Below are 18,914 nucleotides of genomic sequence, written 5' to 3'. Positions count from 1 at the left end.
GTTGTTATGGTGATAGGAAGTAATGAAACGGGGAGAGGACTGTGAAATGTTACTGCAGAAAAAGGGGCTTCTGGGCCTTATATAAGTCATGTTCCAAATATATATCTTTGAATAAGAGGAAAGCAGTCTATAACCCAGCTCCCAGGCATTGTGTGGCATCGTGATATCAATAAAACCCCCTCCGATTTCTCCAAGCCTGTCTCTGTCTTCATTTATATTACACTGGGGTCCTGAATGGTTATGATTCTTGAGAAAGGAGTCCAGTTCCCTGAAATATCTATGTTCAGGAAGAGGAGCCCAATACTCGTAAAATGGGTCCCTCAGGCGCCAAAAATTAATCAATTGATGGAATAAGCACATTGTTTTAAAAATAATTGAGATTGCAATTTATTTACTTCTGCCTCTGACAGAAGTTTTAAAAAGAAAGACTTAGGGCCGGGCGCGGTGGCTCAAGCCTGTAATCCCAGCACTTTGGGAGGCCGAGACGGGTGGATCACGAGGTCAGGAGATCGAGACCATCCTGGCGAACACCGTGAAACCCCGTCTCTACTAAAAAATACAAAAAACTAGCCGGGCGAGGTGGCGGGTGCCTGTAGTCCCAGCTACTCGGGAGGCTGAGGCAGGAGAATGGCGTAAATCCAGGAGGCGGAGCTTGCAGTGAGCTGAGATCTGGCCACTGCACTCCAGCCTGGGCGACAGAGCGAGACTCCGTCTCAAAAAAAAAAAAAAAAAAAAAAAAGACTTAGGCTGCCCAAATACCTTGAGTGAAAGGGAAAATTTTCCATTGATTATTCTTACTTTTTTCACGTACCTTCAAAGTTAAGCTTTGAATGTGAAAATGGAAACTGGAGACCAATACAGCCTCATGGCCAAGTGAACACTAGTGTAGGAGTCAGACCCAGGGCCCAGTTTCCAGTCTATTTCTCACTAGCTTTGGGTCTTGGGGCAAGTTTCGTACCTCCCTCCAGCATAGCTTCCCCGTGTATGATTCAGGGGGGCAGAACCATTATGTCCACAACCCAAACAGCTTGCCCCAAGAGCTGATGACTTATTTGTCACCATCAGCATGATTTTAAAGGAAAGCGTGATTGACTGTGACTCTAAGAACTAGCTGTTGTCTAATGCTCTCAGATCCCATGGGGCTTTCTCACACGTGTCATTTCGTATCATGACCATGACAATCCAGCCAAGGAGGTACCTGGATTCCCATTTTACAGACATGATCAGACCAAAGTGACTTGACCACCAAGCTCAGGGTGCAATGATCGGGGATTAAGGACATTATCCCAGGCCTGACTGATACCAACTCTGTTGTCTTGCCAGGACACATGCTGCTCCTCTGTCAGTGATGCTTCAGAGGGAGATTCTTTTTTTCTTTTTTCTTTCTTTTTTTTTTGAGACGGAGTCTTGCTCTGTCACTCAGGCTGGAGTGCAGTGGCTCGATCTTGGTTGACTGCAACCTCTGCCTCCCGGGTTCAAGCAATTCTCTTGCCTCAGCCTCCCAAGTAGCTGGGATTACAGGCACCCGCCATCAGGCCCAGCTAACTTTTGTATTTTTTAGTAGACACGGTGTTTCACTATGTTGGCCAAGCTGGTCTTGAACTGCGGACATCGTGATCCACCTGCCTCGGCCTCCCAAAGTTCTGGGATTACAGGCGTGAGCCACTGCGCCCGGCTTCAGAGGGAGATTCTTGAACCAGGGAACTGACCAGCATGATGAGTTCTAAAATCTGTGCTTTTAGCAATAAATGAGGAGGCTGGATGAAAACAGGGGTTCTAAAAACTTCTCATAGCAGAAAAGATCCCCTCTCTTCAAAAGAAATCTAATGTAGAGTGCCAACATATGAAATAGATCATTGTAGCATCCCTCTGGTTGAAAAAGAGATGGCATCCACCCAAATGTCCATCAACTGACAAATGAATACTAAATGTGGTCTATCCGTCTCATGGAATATTATTCAGCTGTAAAAAGGAATGAAGTACTGACACATGCCACAACAAGGGTGAACTTCAAAAATATTATACTAAGTGAAAGAAGCCAATCACAAAAGACTGCATAGGGTATTATTCTATTCAGATGAAATATCCAGAACAGCTAAATCCACAGAGACAGAAAGCAGACTGTTGGTTGCCAGGAACTGGGGGGAGGGAGAATGGAGAGTGATTGATGGTTTCCTTTTGGAGTGGCAAAACACTGTGGAGCTAGTGGTGATGGTTGCAGTTTTGTGAACATACTAAATGCCACTGAATTGTGTACTTTTAAATGGTTCATTGTATCATATGTGAATTTTATCTCCATTTATATAATGTTTCCAGAATCCCACCCCATAAGCTTCCTGCTTCCCATGTCCCTACAGAGCCTCCACAGAACCCTCGTAAGAAAATCAATTAAGTCACTAGATATTATAAAATGCTACCTTAGCCAAAATAGTTCACATATGACAGATGTTCTCCTCCTTCAGGAGCCAAAGGTAATTTCTCCTAACACATGAAATAAATATCAGCCAGTGACATCTTGCTACCTGGAAACAGAACCTTCCATTGGTAACCAGCTCCAGTGTCGATTCTAGTCCACAGTCGTCAAGCAGCTTCATTTTTAGGATACATCATTGATTTTAAACTAAAAAATCTACTTTAAGTATACTAGGAAAGAGAATAATAACTAAGCATTGTTTTTTTCTTTCATGTCCAGTAGATACTTTCTTTCTTTTCTTTTCTTTTTTTTTTAAGACGGAGTCTCGCTCTGCTGCCAGGCTGGAGTGCAGTGGTGTGATCTCGGCTCACTGCAACCTCTGCCTCCTGAGTTCAAGCGATTCTTCTGCCTCAGCCTCCCAAGTAGCTGGGACTATAGGCATGCGCCACCACGCCTGATTATTTTTTTTTTTTTTTTTTGTATTTTTAGTAGAGACAGGGTTTCACTGTATTGGCCAGGCTGGTCTCGAACTCCTGGCCTCATGATCTGCTGTTGAGTGGTAAACTCAGCATTATCAAGCACATTAAAAGTTTTTCTTATTTATTTTTATTTTTATTTATTTTTTGAGACACAGTCTCACTCTGTCACCCAGGCTGGAGTGTAGTGGCACGATCTTGGCTCACTGCAACCTCCACCTCCTGGGTTCAAGCGATTCTTGTGCCTCAGTCTCTCAAGTAGCTGGGATTATAGGCATGCACCACCATGCCCAGCTGATTTTTGTATTTTTAGTAGAGATGGGGTTTCACCATGTTGACTAGGCTGGTCTTGAACTCCCGACCTCAAGTAATCCACCTTCCTCGCCCTCCCAAAGTGCTGGGATTACAGGTGTGAGCCACTGTGCCCGGCCTCTCATTGTTTATTTGAACATCATTATCCCCATTTTATAGAAAAGGATACTGAGGCTCAAAACAGTTATGCAACATCTCCAAGGACTCACCACCAGTTAGTGACAGAGTTAGGATTGGAATCTCTGGTTTTTCAGCTCCACAGAAGGTACTCTCGACTGTGCCAGGGTGGATGTCAGCAGAGTCAAGTTCTTCCCCGGTAGACTGCCTGAGGATTGCTTTCAGTCCCACCAAGAAATTGACCCCAGGCTACAAGACCCCGAGGTCGAGGAGACACGTGATACATGGACACCGGTCTGGGGCTCCTTCTAAGGATTCCTCTTCACCTGTCCAGAGCAGTCTGGGGAGATGAGGAGTTTGGGGTATCTACTTTTTATCTTTAGTCTGTGTGAGGAAGTGAAGACCTGCCTCAGTGGTCTTGCTGACAAACTGTTCTCAAGAAATAACTAATGACGGACAGACACTTCGGACCCTCTTTTGCTAAAGAGTTGAAGGGAAAGGCTGAGATTCCATTTTTTTTTTTTCCAAAAAATATGTCAGATTCTGTGCAAACACTAGAAACCCTAGCTTCTAAAGGTAGCTTCTAGCCTGGAAGTCTACATAACATCATTTTATGCAGTTGGAGTGACATAGTCTCAGATTTAGACGCAGGATTCAGCACTACGACACTGTGTGGTATAAATAGGGTAATTTTTCAACTTATTCTGAAACATTTCTACACAAAGGAGTTGAGAATAATTTCAGCCTTTTCCTCCGCATGGTAAATTTATCAAAATGATCATAATCCCTTACATGTAAACACACTTTATGGATTACAAAGTACTTTCATGGATAATCCTTGCCGAGTTAAAAAAAAAAAAGGTGAAATTAAGAAAAAAATCAGTAAATGGCATTGAGCTATTATCATATATCTTTACATTATAGGTAAGAAGAGGATGAGATGAAAGGGTTTTATATTAGAATAAAAGTCAGGTTCAACTTCTAACTGTTCCTGGCTACCAATAAAAAAGTCAATGCTTTTTAAATTAAAAATGAGGTGCTGCTATTTATGATTTGATAAGTTGTAAAATGCCTTTCCAATCCTTCTCAATGGTCCTATGCTCCATTATTATTAAATTTTAGGCCTGCAGCTCATATAGACCACATAGAATGCAGCTCCTATGGATTAATTGGTGTAGGTAAAGAAAAGCAACTAGAACAAGAAAAACTAATTTTGTTTCAATGTCATTTAATGAAAATATAGTAGAACGCTTCTATCCCTTCATGTTTAGGTGGCAGAGCTTAAAAAGACTCAGGCCATACAACGACTTTTGAACTTCTTGTTCCCAATAAAGGAATAAGAATGCTGATGTGTCTCAAAAAGTGGGCGAAGGATATGAACAGACACTTCTCAAAAGAAGACATTTATGCGGCCAGCAAAGATATGAAAAAAAGCTCATCATCACTGGTCATCAGAGAAATACAAATCAAAACCACAATGAGATACCATCTCACGCCAGTTAGAATGGCGATCATTAAAAAGTCAGGAAACAACAGATGCTGGAGAGAATGTGGAGAAATAGGAATGCTTTTACCCTGTTGGTAGGAGTGTAAATTAGTTCAACCATTGTGGAAGACAGTGTGGTGATTCCTCAAGGATCTAGAACCAAAAATACCATTTGGCCCAGCAATCCCATTACTGGGTATATACCCAAAGTATTATAAATCATTCTACTATAAAGACATATGCACACATATGTTTATTGCAGCACTGTTCACAATAGTAAAGACTTGGAACCAACCCAAATGCCCATCAATGATACACTGGATAAAGAAAATGTGGCATATATACACCATGGAATACTATGCAGCCATAAAAAAGGATGAGTTCATATCTTTTGCAGGGACATGGATGAAGCTGGAAACCATCATTCTTAGCAAACTATCACAAGAACAGAAAACCAAACACCACATGTTCTCGCTCATAAGTGCAAGTTGAACAATGAGAATACATGAGCACAGGGAGGGGAACATCACACACTGAGGCCTGTTGGGGGGTGGGAACTAGGGGAGGGATAGCATTAGGAGAAATATCTAACATACATGACGGGTTGATAGGCGCAGCAAACCACCATGGCACGTGTATACCTATGTAACAAACCTACATGTTCTGCACATGTATCCCAGAACTTAAAGTATAAAAAAGAAAAAGAAAAAAAAAAAGAACACTGTTGTGTCAAAGTCATCCTAAAAAAGCTGTACTGCTATGCCATACTGGCATACATTACTACCCAAACCTCCTTACAGTACTATACGATTTCTCAGAACCTAGTATCTGCTGGTGAGTCCAATAACTATTAGAGAATAGATTTTTGAGGAATGAGTTTTATTGCAGTAATTTTGACCAAATTGCAATTAATCCATTGCTTTTCCTTTGAGATGGCTAAAGAAAGCAGCTGCAGACGCATACATACTGGTGAACACATTATTTGGCTGCCATTGGGTCTGAGCTGCTGAGAGGACAGCTTTGAAGCACTGATCGGTGGAAGAAGCCACACCTGGTGGGATTGGCCCACACAAACTACAGGTAAACATTCTCAGCCAAGTCTTGCCAACAATGGCAATCTGTGCCTCACAGTGTTCTCAAGAACACTCTGGAGAAGAACTCAGCTGGCTCAGCCGGACAGGCGCCATCCAGCCTGACTCAGACTGTGACCAATACTTCTTCAGGGTAATATTTTCTGCAGGGCAGTGGCACTCAGCCTTGGCTGCACAGCAGAATCACCTAGGGAACCTAGAAACTTTCTGTGGCCAGGCCTTCCACCCAGGCCAATTAAAATCAGCACCTCTAGAAGTGGAAACTCTAGTATTGGTATTTCTGAAAGCTGCCCAGAGGGTTCTAACATGCAGCCAAGCGTGAGCAGCACGACCATAGGGTGATATTTGGGCTTGAGCCCAGATGGTGAGAAACCTTGGTAGAGGAACCCACAAAACACCACTTGCTTAGGGAAGTCTGCATTCCTCCCAGTCTTGAACAATTACTGACAAGTGCTTTATTTGTCTGCGTACATTAGGGTTAATCTGATTAGTCTAGGGATATGAGAAGTGCTATTTGAGATGCCTTTGATTTTTCTTCCTGAAACATTGACACAGTGATATGTACTCAGTCCCTACTTTGTGAGAGCCTGGAATTTGGTAAAAACAGAACAACATACTCAGGTGAAATATCATTCATTTCTGGGGTGATTCCATGGAGGGAGGGCGGAGCACATATATCCACCAACAATGCAATGTAAGGTACCACTGAGTGGGTGGGGATGAAGCAGAATTACAAGTGTTGTAAATATCATAGAAGTGTCATTAAATTGGCTTTGCCAATTTTGAAACTGAAAGTTTATACTGCAAGAGTGTAAACATGAAGAAAATAAAAAGGAAGCAACTCTTACCATGTCCTAGTTACCTGTGGCCCTCTTCTCGTGCATTTTATTGTACTCTTTCTGTGCTTGAGGATTTCAGAGAAGCACTAGGCGCACAACGGCAGGCAAGTGGGCGCCTAACCTTGAGGGAGACGGCTTCTTAGAAGAGATATTCCAGATTTGGATAACACTCACAAATTCATCTACAAAAGCCCATTTGTCAGATTACTCCCAATTTGAGTCACTGGTTGCTTGGGGGCTGATATTTATAAAACGAAGATATTTTATTAGAATTGTTTAAGATGTAAATCTCACTCACAATGGTAGCAGGTTCCAAGAACTTACCTGCTCAGGATATGAAGCAGAGTTAGGAGGCAGAGTTGATAGAAATGAACGACATAAAAAAGTACTTACTGGTTCTCCCTTTTCTTCTTAAGTGGGTTCATGAGGCGCAGAGTGTCTCTGATCACAGCCACTTTCACTTCTTCATCAACGAGGCTGGGGACATTTTCAAACACCCCTGGAGAAAGCTTGAATGGGTAAGGATTCTGTGTCACAGTGGAGACTGTGATTCAGTGCCAAGTGGCTATCCAGCTAGCTCCAGGGGTTATGCTGGTAAATTTTGCTTATGCTAATCTATAGAAGAAAATTGTTAAAGACTTCCTTTATACTACCTTAAGAATGTCAATTTCCTTTTATAAATTAACCAAATACATGAAGAGGAAAAATAGCACCATGTTCTTCTAATTATCAGAATTATACATGCTCACTGCAGAAAATTAAGAAATATAGAAAGGGGTTAAGAAAACTAAAATAATCCAAATAATCCCCCCTAAACCCAATACTGATATCTGCTGTATTTCCTTCCAGTTTTTTAAATGAATTTTTTGGGGGAGAGGGAGAAAAATATAACCACTGCTAAATGTACTATTTATCTTAGTGATTCAAGTATGTCAACATGACTAAATCATATTCATAGAATTTCAATTAGTTCATCTCCTGAGGCTAACTAATTAGTTCATGTCAAAACTGATGGGAAGGCTCAGCTGCTTCTAAGTTTCCAAACCTTAAAAATTGGAAAAACGGCATGCTGGGAAGTGACCATAGGTCAGAGAGGTCTTGTATTAATAGTCTATATTCAGAACGCAACAAAACTGAAATTATTTGACTTGAATAGAATTTGGCTATGAAAATGTGAGAATGTTCCATCTTGTTTTGTTAAGTGAGCAACATGAGGGTAGGAATATTCAGCTATATGGCAACATAGTCAATGAGATGCTCAAAATACTTACTTCATGCTCATGTTCGATTCTCATACTGGGATTTGCATTTACTTCAAGTAGTATAGGCTTCAGATTTTTCATTAGAAGAATGTCAAAGCCTAAAATCTGGGCAGGATAAACACAATTCAGAATTACTGTCTCTATTGAGTACGGTATTAGGGTCATTAAGTTGAAAATAAGTTCAAATTCAGTCCCCAACCTTGGCCTTGACCCTGGCTTCTCTTGTCCACAGCCCCTCTTCCTCTGGGGGTACTTGTCAGACCAAATGGGCAGCAGAAAATTTTATAGGAACCTTGATAATGGGATGAGTTCCTACAGTGCATTTCAGCACTGTCTTTGTCATCTGAAGGGCTATTAAGTTGATGACCTCTTTCTTCTTTAACAGGTTTTTTATTATGTTGAGGATGAGTAGTAGTCCATTGATTTCTCCCTCTGCCTTTTCTTCTGCTTCTCTCTGGCTTCTTAGCTAGCTCTCTGAGAATCTAAGGCTGCTTTTGGAAACCTGAGGTATACATCAGTGTCATATAAAGACCTCGTTCAAAACCACCACATCGGCCGGGCTTGGTGGCTCATCATGCCTGTAATCCCAGCACTTTGGGAGGCCGAGGCAGGCAGATCACCTGAGGTCAGGAGTTTGAACCAGCCTCGCCAACATGGCAAAACACCGTTTCTACTAAAAATACAAAAATTAGCTGGGTGTTGTGGCGTGAACCTGCAGTCCCAGCTACATGGAAGGCTGAAGCAGGAGAATTGCTTGAACCCAGGAGGTGGAGGTTGCAGTGAGCCAAGATGGTGCCACTGCACTCCAACCTGGGTGACAGAGCAAGACTCTCTCAAAAAACAAACAAACATAAAAAACCCACCACATCCCCACAGAGTCAGAAGTGCTCAGAGCAGAACCCAGGTTAATGTATTTTGAAAAAAAGCAAATTCCCCAGGTGATTCAGATACACTCTCTTAGTTAAGAAGACGGGAATATTGATTAGGCACCTACCAGGCACCCATTACTATACAAAGCACTGATTATTCAGAGTCTCATTGAATCCTCATGACAGTGTATTTGAAGAAAGGATTGTGTGCTCCACTTTACAGAAGCAGAAACTGAATCTCAGGAAGGCCAGTGGATTTCCCAGAGACCGCCTAGCTAGTTAATCAATGACAGAGCTGGCTTTCACACCCAAGCAGGACTGACTACACAATTTATGTGGCCTAGTGCAACATGAAAATGCAGGGCCCTGTGTTCAAAAAGGACAAACAGTTTCACAATAGGGATGTGACAACACAGCACGTTAAATCAAGCTCAGAGCCCTTCTAAGCACAGGGCCCTGCACAGTTGGAGTTCTCCAACACCGTTTGCTTCACACCTGCTCTTACATCCAGCACTCTGCCTTGGGTGAAGCTTTGTCTTCCAGTCACTCAGGTTTCTTCCCATTCCTTACAGGCCCTACAATCAGGGCCAGCCACTCATGAGCATTTTTTTCTCTGCCTAAAAAAAACTCTTCATCTGGATAACTTTTGCTCATCCTTGAGATCGTTGCCCCTAATGAGATTCTGATTTAGACGACAAGGACTTTCGATTCTCCGGAGGACTCTCGTTATCGCTACAGAAGTGATAATGCAGAAAATTTCTAACATAATTAATAGAACCCCAAGTCTCAAAAAGTAATGTGGAGAATAAAGAGAAAAAAGAAAAAGATAGGGTTGTAGACTCCCCTTCTCTGTGGATTTAAGGAGGAAAGATGAGGGAAATCCATTTACTTGTCTATATAGAATATGCATTAGTTAAATGATAATTATTAAACTGTAGTTCCATCCTTATTAATGAAATTAGAGCCTGAATGACCATTTTTGGGAGGTGATTCAAGATGAAGTTATTTTTCAGTGAAGGGCAATAAGGATGAAAAGTTGGGAAAAGTCATCCTCACTCTATTTTTCTTTCCTTGGTCATGAAAAGAAAGAAATGGAAATTCAGTAAGAAATGTTACATGTATTATAGATCTGCTTAATAATACATGACAAGTGGATGTGAGTGATGAGCCCTTTTAGAGACTCTGGTGACATCATCAGTCTAACTTCAGACCTGGTCTGAGACATGTGATGTTGATGAGGCTATAGAGAGCAGCAGGCTGTGGTGACGACGTTTATCATCCTTAGTCATCAACTCTTATTTTTTGGTATATTTTGTACTTTCTCAGCCTGGTGGACTCTTCTCAGTTCAATGCCCAGTGGTTTCACGAATGTAAAGCTGAGAATGCTGGGAGCTGGAGCAGGGGTGGTAAAGCCTCATCAGGCCTATTGATCTCCACCCACCAGTGGCATGATATTTTCCAGAACCTAAACTTGAATGCATGTTTTTGAATATGCTGGATCTTGTACAGGAATGCTTTGGAGTCAGAAAGACCTGGGCTCCAATCCCAGCTCAGTCCCTTACACTAGCTAGATGACTCTAGGTAAGGTGCCTAGCGACTCTGAGCCTCCATGATCTCATTTGAGAAATGAGGATAACAATAGCATCTGTCAGGGTTGTTGATAATGGCAGTGAAAAGCAATACCTAGGCCTATGCTCATCATATAGAAGGTACTCAATATATGCTATCTCTTTCCAGTTTCCTGCCAATTCCACCAAAAAGAAATGGCATTAGTGTGCTTTGCAGTCAAGAGGGGCTCATTTCATATTTTAATTCTGCCTTTAACTTGTGTGACTACAGGCAAGTTACTTAGCAGCTCTAAGCCCAAGTTTCCTCATCCATAAAATAGAACTACGAATAGTACTTATTTACCTTAGTTCATCCATTCAGAAAGTCTTTATTTTTAATTTAATTTAATTTATTTATTTATTTATTTTGAGATGGAGTTTCTCTCTTGTTGCCCAGGCTGGAGTGCAATGGCACCATCTCAGCTCACTGCAACCTCCGCCTCCCAGGTTCAAGTGATTCTCCTGCCTCAGCCTCCCGAGTAACTGGGATTACAGGCACGTGCCACCACGCCAAGCTAATTTTTATATTTTTAGTAGAGATGGGGTTTCACCATGTTGGCCAGGCTAGTCTCAAACTCCTGGCCTCAGGTGATCCAACTGCCTTGTCCTCCCAAATTTCTGGGATTACATGTGTGAGCCACCGTGTCCGGCCCAGAAGATATTTATTTAATGCTTTCTATGTCCCAAGAACTATTCTAGCTGCTGGAAATACAACAGTGATCTAAACAAAGTCTTAGACTCCAGTAGGGGAGAAAAGATTAAATAAAGATAATGCAATATAATATTTTTTGCACAGTGCTTGATACATAGAAAGTGCTTAATGAGAGTCAGCTTTATGACATTTTTTCATAAGTTCAAGGAAATATGCATGATTTTCTTTTCAAAAGTCCAATAAAATATGTAGCATCAATGGATCTTAATAAATAGAATCACATAACTGGGAGAGATGTAGAGTTATCCTGTCATAAAATCACAGAATGTCCCAGTTGGCAGAAAATCAGGTATTTACTTGGTCCAGTGGTTTTCAAACGGGGATTCTTTTCTGGGGTCGCAAGGGGGAGGCCAACTGATCAGATCAAATTTTACCTTTTACCAATGTGATATACTGGGGTTCCCAGGAAAAAAAAGCTGTACTTTCTTTTTTTTAAAAAAAATCCACTTTGTGCAGACAAGGAATGTGCAGCTTAGAAAGGGGAAAGCCTCTTTCCAAGTCCCTCTAACGGAGCAGGAATTGTCAAACAGAGAGAGAGGTTTTCAACCATGTGATATTCTGCCTCCCCAAATAATTCAATCAGCAACTAGGTGTTGAGAACTTCCTACTTGAGGGGCTCCCTGGGGAGTTTAAAGGTATCTGTCCTTTATTCATGACCTCTAGAAGCTTCAAATCAAGTTGGGGAGATTCCTGAGCCATTAATTATAAATTTATGTGAAGGCTCCAAACTACAGCCCAACAACAGGGGTTCGTTCCTGAGCCCCACACCTATACTTCCATCTGCATCCAGAGTATCCCCAACTGGGAGGTCCTAGAGTCCACAAATTTCAGCGTATCCAAATGCACTCTGTGGTCAACTCTTTCTAAGATGGTCCCAATCATCCCTACCTCCTGGTATTCATTCCTTTTATGTAATCCCCCCTCACACACACTGGGGTGTGACCTCACCCAGTGAATTGTTTCTAACAGATAGAATAGGGCAGAAATGATGAAATGTCTTCTCTAATATTGGGTTATAAAAAGACTGTGGCTTCTATCTGCAGGCGCTTTTTCTCTCTCTTGCTGACTCACTCGGAGGGAGGCCAGTTGCCACACTGTCGTGAGCTGTCCCATGGAGAGGCCCAGGTGACAAGGTACTGATTTCTCCAGCCAACAGTCAGGGGGTACCTGAGACCTGCCAACAGCCATGGGAGTGGGCTTGGAGAAGGAGCTTTCCCCAGTGAAGTTCTGAGGTGACTGTAGTCCTGGCCAACATGTGCGTTGCAGCCTTGCGAGAGACTTTGAGCCAAAAGCAGTCAGCTAAGCATAAATTCCTGACCCACATATACTGCAAGACAGTGGATATTTGTTGTTTTAAGCTCCTAAGGTTTGGGGTAATTTGCTACACAGCAATAGGTAATGAATACACCGTATTTTTCTAAAATCTCCTTTGCTTTCTGTATTCCTTATCCACCCAATCACACAAGTGAAAACTTTCCTCTTTATCCCTTACAACCAGCTGGTCACTAACACCTGCATACTCTACCTCCTAAAAAACTTTCTAGACCTGGCCCATTCCCTCTGCTTCTACTCTCTGCAAGTCTGTGCCATCTCTCGCCTTTCCTCTGCTCTCAAACTCGCCCCTCTAATTCATCTGACACAAGGGGCTGCCAGAGCCATTTTTCTAAAGTGCAAATAGACTATTAACACTCCTCTGCCTAAAATCCCTGTCTACAAAATGAAGCCCAAGTCCCACAGCATGTCCTACAAATTGCTCTATGGCCTGACATCTGTCAACACTCCAGCTTTATCTCCTCCCACTTGCTACTACTACACATCTTGGGCTCTCATTGTGCTGAAACATTAGTAGTTCAAGGACGCTTTACTGCTCTCTGCCCTCATACTTTTCTGCCTGAAGGCATTACTTACTTTGTCAATTATTTATTGGGCACTACTAGATACCAGGCACTGTTCTTGGCACTGAGCATAAAGCAGTGATAAGACAAAACTCCTACCCCCTTGTAGCTTACGTTTTAGAGGGAAGAGATACCACAAGCAAGTCAATAATGAGAGAGAGGTAAGAGCAGAGTGTGATATAGTGGGTGGAGGGGAGCATTTGGTGATCCACCCAGGAGGGCCAGGGGGGCCTTGCTAAAGAGGAGACACTTGTCATTCCATTGTCTCTGGCCAGAACAGTTTCTGATGAGAACGTTGTGGTTATTCTTTGTTCTTCTGAACATAGTGTATCTTTTCTTTCTGACTGCTTTTAAGATTTTCTGATCATCACTGATTTTCCAATAGTGTGATTATAATGTTGGGGGGGAGTGTGTGTGTGTATTTTACTTGGAATGTCTTCAGCTTCTTAGATTGTGGGTTGATGGGTTTTTTCAAATTTGGAAAATTTTGGCCATTATTTCTTCAAAAGTTTTTAATATTCCCTCTCTCTTCTGCCCTGGGACTTCAATTACACACGTTAGACCACCTGATGTTGGATCATAGTCCACTGAGAGTCTGTTCTTTTTTTCCTTGTCATTTTTCTCTATTTTTGGACACATTCTATTGCTATGTCTTCAAGTTCACTGATGATTTCTACTTCAGTGTCTAATTTGCTGTTAATCACATCCAGTGATATTTTCACCTCAGAGATTATATTTTCTGTTATAGAAGTTTCATTTGGCTCTTTTCACTAGCTTCCATTTCTCTCTTCACTAAGCTCATATGTTCCTTAAAATTTCTGTATATAGTTATAATAGCTGTTTTAGTATCCTTTTCCTGCTAGTTTCATCATTTCTGATATTTTTGGATCTGTTTCTCTTAAATGATTCCCCCATTGGTAAAGGTTACCTTTTCCTGTTTTGTGGAATGTTTAGAGATTTTTTATAATTGAATGCTGGACATTGTGATATTTCAATGCTGAGAGTCTGGACTTTGTCTTCCTTTTAAAGTGCTGGGCTTTGTTTTGGCAGTCAGTTATTTGCAAATCAGCCTGATGCCTTCAAAGCCTTTTGCTTGTGGTGAATCGGATGGATCTGGAGTAACCTTCATCCCAAGGAAGATTTAACCCTCCCCATTAAGGCAGAACTTCTTTGGAGACTCCATTGCATGCTCCCAGCCATCACCAAAGACTCTTCACTACGACTTTTCAGTGTTCGAATGCCTCTCTGTCCTGTGTGAGCCCTGGAAATGGTTCAGCTTATCAGTCCCCCGATTATTCTTTGTCCAGTTTTGTGGATTAACCCTCCATGCATGCACAGCCTAGGACTCAGCAGAGACCCACTGAGATCCCATGCAGCTTTCTGGAGCTCTTTTCCTGCTTAGCTCCTTCCTTTCTATAATTCTGCCCCACAACTTCCAGCCACCTTAGCCTTCCCAAACTTCAATCTTCATCTCCTCAACTCAGTGAGGTCACTGGATGCTGTTTAGGTTCACCTCCTCTGTGTCCATATTCCAAAAATTGCCCCCAGATGAAAAGCTCAGGCAACCATAAGACTCACCTTGGTTTTTTCCCCCTTTTCTCAGAGATCACAGTGCTGAGCTATCTGTGGTCCAAAGTCTGAAAATGCTTCTTTCATGTACGTATTCATATATATTTCTGATAGTCTAGTTGTTTGCAGAAGGTTACATTTAGTCTTTGTTACTCCCTCATCACCAGAAGCAAAAGTCTCAGGGAGGTGACATATGGACAGGGGCTGAATAAAGTGAGAGAATAAGTCATTTTTGGGCTGGGCATGATGGCTCACACCTGTAATCCCAGCACTTTGGGAGGCCGAGGTGGGTGGATCACCTGAGGTCAGGAGTTCGAGACCAGCCTCACCAACATGGTAAAACCCTGTCTCTACTAATATTTTAAAAAATTAGCTGGGCATGGTGGCAGGTAGCTGTAATCCCAGCTACTTGGGAGGCTGAGGGAGGAGAATCGCTTGAACCCAGGAAGCGGAGGTTACAGTGAACTGAGATGGTGCCATTGCACTCCAGCCTTGGTCAACAAGAGTGAAACTCCATCTCAAAAAAATAAAAAGAATAAGTCATGTTTGAATAGCTGGGGCAGAGTAGTCCAGGCAGAGGGAACAGCAAGAACAAAGGCCACTTCTGAAGAACAGCAATGAGTGAGCGAGAGGGCGAGGGGCAGAAGATGAGGTCAGATAGACATGGGGCAGATGGTGCTGCATCTTGTAGACCATGAGAAGGAGCCAGGATTGTAAGTGCAACGAAAAAGCCATTGGAGGGTTTCAGTGAGGAAAGTAACTGAATCCAGCTAGTGTTTCAAAGCATCTCCTTGGCTACAGTGAGAAAAATAGGCTATAGGCAGCAAAGGTAGCTACGGCAGCCATTCAAGTGTGAGGTGATGGCTGCCTAGACTGGGATGGCAACAGTGGAGTTGGTTAGAAGTGGTTGCATTTGGGAATATTTTAAAGGATATTTGTAAGAGTTGCTTATGGATTGGATGTATGAAGGAGGGAAACAGAAAAAAGAAGGATGTCTCAGACTTTTGGATTGAGTGACTGACTGAATGGCACTCGTTTACTGAAACAGTAAAGATGATAGAGAGTAGGTTTGGGAGGGAAGTCAAGAGCTTGACTTTGGACATGTTCAGTGTTTGATGGCTATTAACTATCCAAGTAGAAAATTAAAGTGGGCACTGGGATATACCAGTCTGGAACTCAAGGAAAGGTCAGGACTGGAAATACAGCTGTAGGCACCAATAGCGCAGAGCTGGTGCTTAAAGCCATGGAGGCTACGTGGGATCATTTAGGAATGATTGTCAATAGGTGGACACCTTTCCAAGGATGGAGCCCTGAGACTCTCCAACACTGACAGGTCCAGAAGAAGAGGCTGAGAAGCAGCAGCCAGGGACATAGGAGAAAAACTGGGAGTGTACGCTTTTATCATATTCTGCTTGGCAAACCCTTATTCATGCTTTATGCTCCAGTTTAAGCATCTCCTCCTCGGGGAAGCCTTCCCTGACAGGGTTAGGCAAAGTTAACGACTCCCTTTTCTGGGCTCTCACAGCATCCCACATGGACCCTCTCACAGCATTTTTTACAAGGGACTGGAGTTCTCATGAGTCAGCTCTCCCCACTACACTGTGCACCCCCTCAGAGCAGGGACCCTGTCTTATCCATAACCACACGTCCATACTAGCTCAGGGCTTTTCTCAGTGGGTGCTCAGGGAATGTGTTAAAGTCCAAAGGAAGAAGAAGCTGAAATATCAGAAGTGGTTTTTGGAGGAAGGCTTTATCTAGGAGATGGGGCTTGAATAACACCTTAGAAGGCATTGAAGTTCAAGAAACAGCAAGAATGGGAGAGAGCGTGCCAGGTCAGCCAAGACAGAAGAGAACCAAAGGGCAGCAATAGGAAAGCACAAATTATGTCCAAGACAGCAATTGGATCTGTTTTTCAAGACTGCAGGGCTCAGGGAGGGTACAGGGAAGCTACACTGGGGCCGGGGTCGGGGGGTGACAAATGCCAGGCTAGGGAAATGGTTTTCAAACTATGCTCCTTGGAACACTCGTGTTCCCGTTAAGTTTAAAATGTGAATATTTCATGGTTTCTTATAATTTTAAGGCATTTCGTCATAGACAAATTTGAGAGCTGTTGTGGTTACAGATAACAAACAATGGAATAATCGTAAAAACTGTCATTTATTAAGTGCTTCCTATGTGCTAGGTGCTGTGCTAAATATTCTTCCTAGTTTGCTCTTATTTGCACTTACAATAATTCTGAGAGGGAGGTACAAATATGGTCTCTAACTGCAGATAAGGAAGCTGAGGCTAAGAATTGTTAACTTGCCAAGAAGACCAGCTACAGGTACCAGGGTTAGCTCAAACCCAGGCCGTCTAAAAACCAAATCCAAGCCCTTGACCACTTGCTACATTGTTCCTTGGCCTTCTTCCCTTGGGGTAACTGGGCTGAAGGGTAAGGAGGAGGTCAAAAAGAACAAAGAATAAAGAGGAGAAACATTTTAGGATTTAGGAACAGCATCTCCTTCAGGCATCTAAGGGAAAGGATCAAGGAGAGAATTAGATACAGGGAGCTAGAAGAAGATATAGACCAAGCAATGGAACTGGGAAAGAACGTTCTTGAAAGCTGAGCTGGAAGCCTTTCCTCTGCGTGTGTTATTTCTGCCACGATTCATCTACACTGAGACAGATCTTGCTGTACAAGCCAGAGTCACACTGGTGCCCTCAAGAAGACTGACATGAGGATATGTTGCTGGGAGTTACCTAGGCAATGACAGGGGACAGGCTGGGAATGACAGGGAAGCCACGTTCCTTAGCAGCAGATTACAGGAAACCTGCCCACAGCCTGAGCAGTGCCCGCAACTGCTCTGGGCCATCACAATTTCCCAAGTCGTTATTGTGGCTATGACTGGAAAGGCGTCACCGTCATATGTTTAAGATAAATGTAATTTCTTTGGCTAGAGTTTATGTTCTGGAATGCTGCAATCTGGGTCAAGCCTAGGCAACAAGCGAGAGGGGCTGTATGGCAAAGAAGTCATGTGTTCTATCTGCACAGAACATTACAGCTTGAAAAGCCATTCATAATCTTTATCATATTGGAATTTGACAACAACCCGGTGAGGCAGGCAAGGAAGATGAGGCGCAGAGAAGTTAAGTGACTTATACACAAGAACACACAGCAAGTCAATGGCAGAACCTAACCAGGTCCCTAAATCTCTAGGTTCCAAGTCAGCTCAGGTATGTGAGACCCAAACTGAAAAGTGCTCTTACAAGTGATAAGAATAAAGTAAAAGAGGGCTCCAAGGAGAAAAGGATACCATTTTCTCCCTTAATGACTCGGAATCTGAAATGTATGGTAAGACAAATTCCAAATATTTAATACCTTATACCCTGTCGAAGTGTTGTCACCCACATTACTTCACAATAAAAGGCAGGCAGGGAAGTGAGCGTAGGTGATTTACAGAGAAAGAAGCAGAGGCTCAGAGTGGTGAAGAAACATGCCCAAGCCCACACAGCTGGAAAGAGGAAGAGCGCTTCCTTGAGCCTGGCCTTCCCCTGTGCTCCTCCTCTCGCCCAGGCCTGGAAGCATTTAGTGTGGTCAAGCAGTGGTAAACAGTCCCAAGGCTGTGGTTCCATTTGCAGACATGATCTGTCCAAACCAGTGGCTCCCTCCCTGTCTGCCCCCTCCACCAGCTCCCCACAGCTTGGGCCCTACTGATGGCTAACCCATGTGCCTCTCCACAGCAAGACAAGCAGCAAAACAACCAGCCTTGCCCTCCACCCTGCCACTCGGTCCAAACCAGCGCTCTGCGGCTTGGCTCTGCATGCCAGGCCCACATGATACTCCTGGAATAGCTGTCATTGTCAAACAGATCTGACCGCATGGTCCCCCGGGATGACCCCTGGACATGTCCACGTTGCAACTTATCTCCTTGACCCTAACTTTTTGATGGCTTAGGTCGGGACTTGTTTCCTCTGGTCCTACCTCTAATTTCTGCCCTTTTCTCCTTTCTAATGTTTTAAGCCTCCTACCTGATGGCTGAGCTGTCCATTCTCCCTGGGAACCAAAGGCCAGGGGTCCAGTTTCTCGGGACAAATTTCTGGATGGCAATTACCCCTTCCTAGTACTGATCATGGCCTGAATTCCCCTCCAAAAATTCCCCTCTAGCCTGCCTGGAAATCCTGCTGACTGGTGCCCAGCCCCTGGGGTGTCCTCTGTGGGTTTGGGGCTGCACTTTGGGACCAGCCTCCTCTTCTGTTGTTGAACGAATGCCCCAACCACTAGAGACA

At 43.1% G+C, this 18,914-nt stretch overlaps 1 protein-coding gene across 1 annotated transcript in view; it reads right to left on the bottom strand.

Annotated features, from left to right (window-relative positions):
* The window catches only part of TTLL11 (tubulin tyrosine ligase-like family member 11), a 273,330-nt gene that overhangs the window by 145,120 nt on the left and 109,296 nt on the right, over nt 1-18,914 (bottom strand). Inside the window, exons 6-7 of the mRNA XM_011927426.1 lie at nt 8,006-8,101; nt 7,128-7,243 (exon numbers count right to left, since the gene is read on the bottom strand). Of these exons, the coding sequence (XP_011782816.1) occupies nt 7,128-7,243; nt 8,006-8,101 (212 nt within the window). The remainder of the gene's footprint in view (nt 1-7,127; nt 7,244-8,005; nt 8,102-18,914) is intronic.

This window comes from Colobus angolensis, unplaced genomic scaffold, assembly GCF_000951035.1.
Source record: "Colobus angolensis palliatus isolate OR3802 unplaced genomic scaffold, Cang.pa_1.0 Scaffold71, whole genome shotgun sequence".
NCBI classification, from domain to species: Eukaryota; Metazoa; Chordata; class Mammalia; order Primates; family Cercopithecidae; genus Colobus; species Colobus angolensis.
The sequence above is the reverse complement of the archived record's forward strand: the minus strand, read 5'-3'. Positions and strand labels throughout refer to the sequence as shown.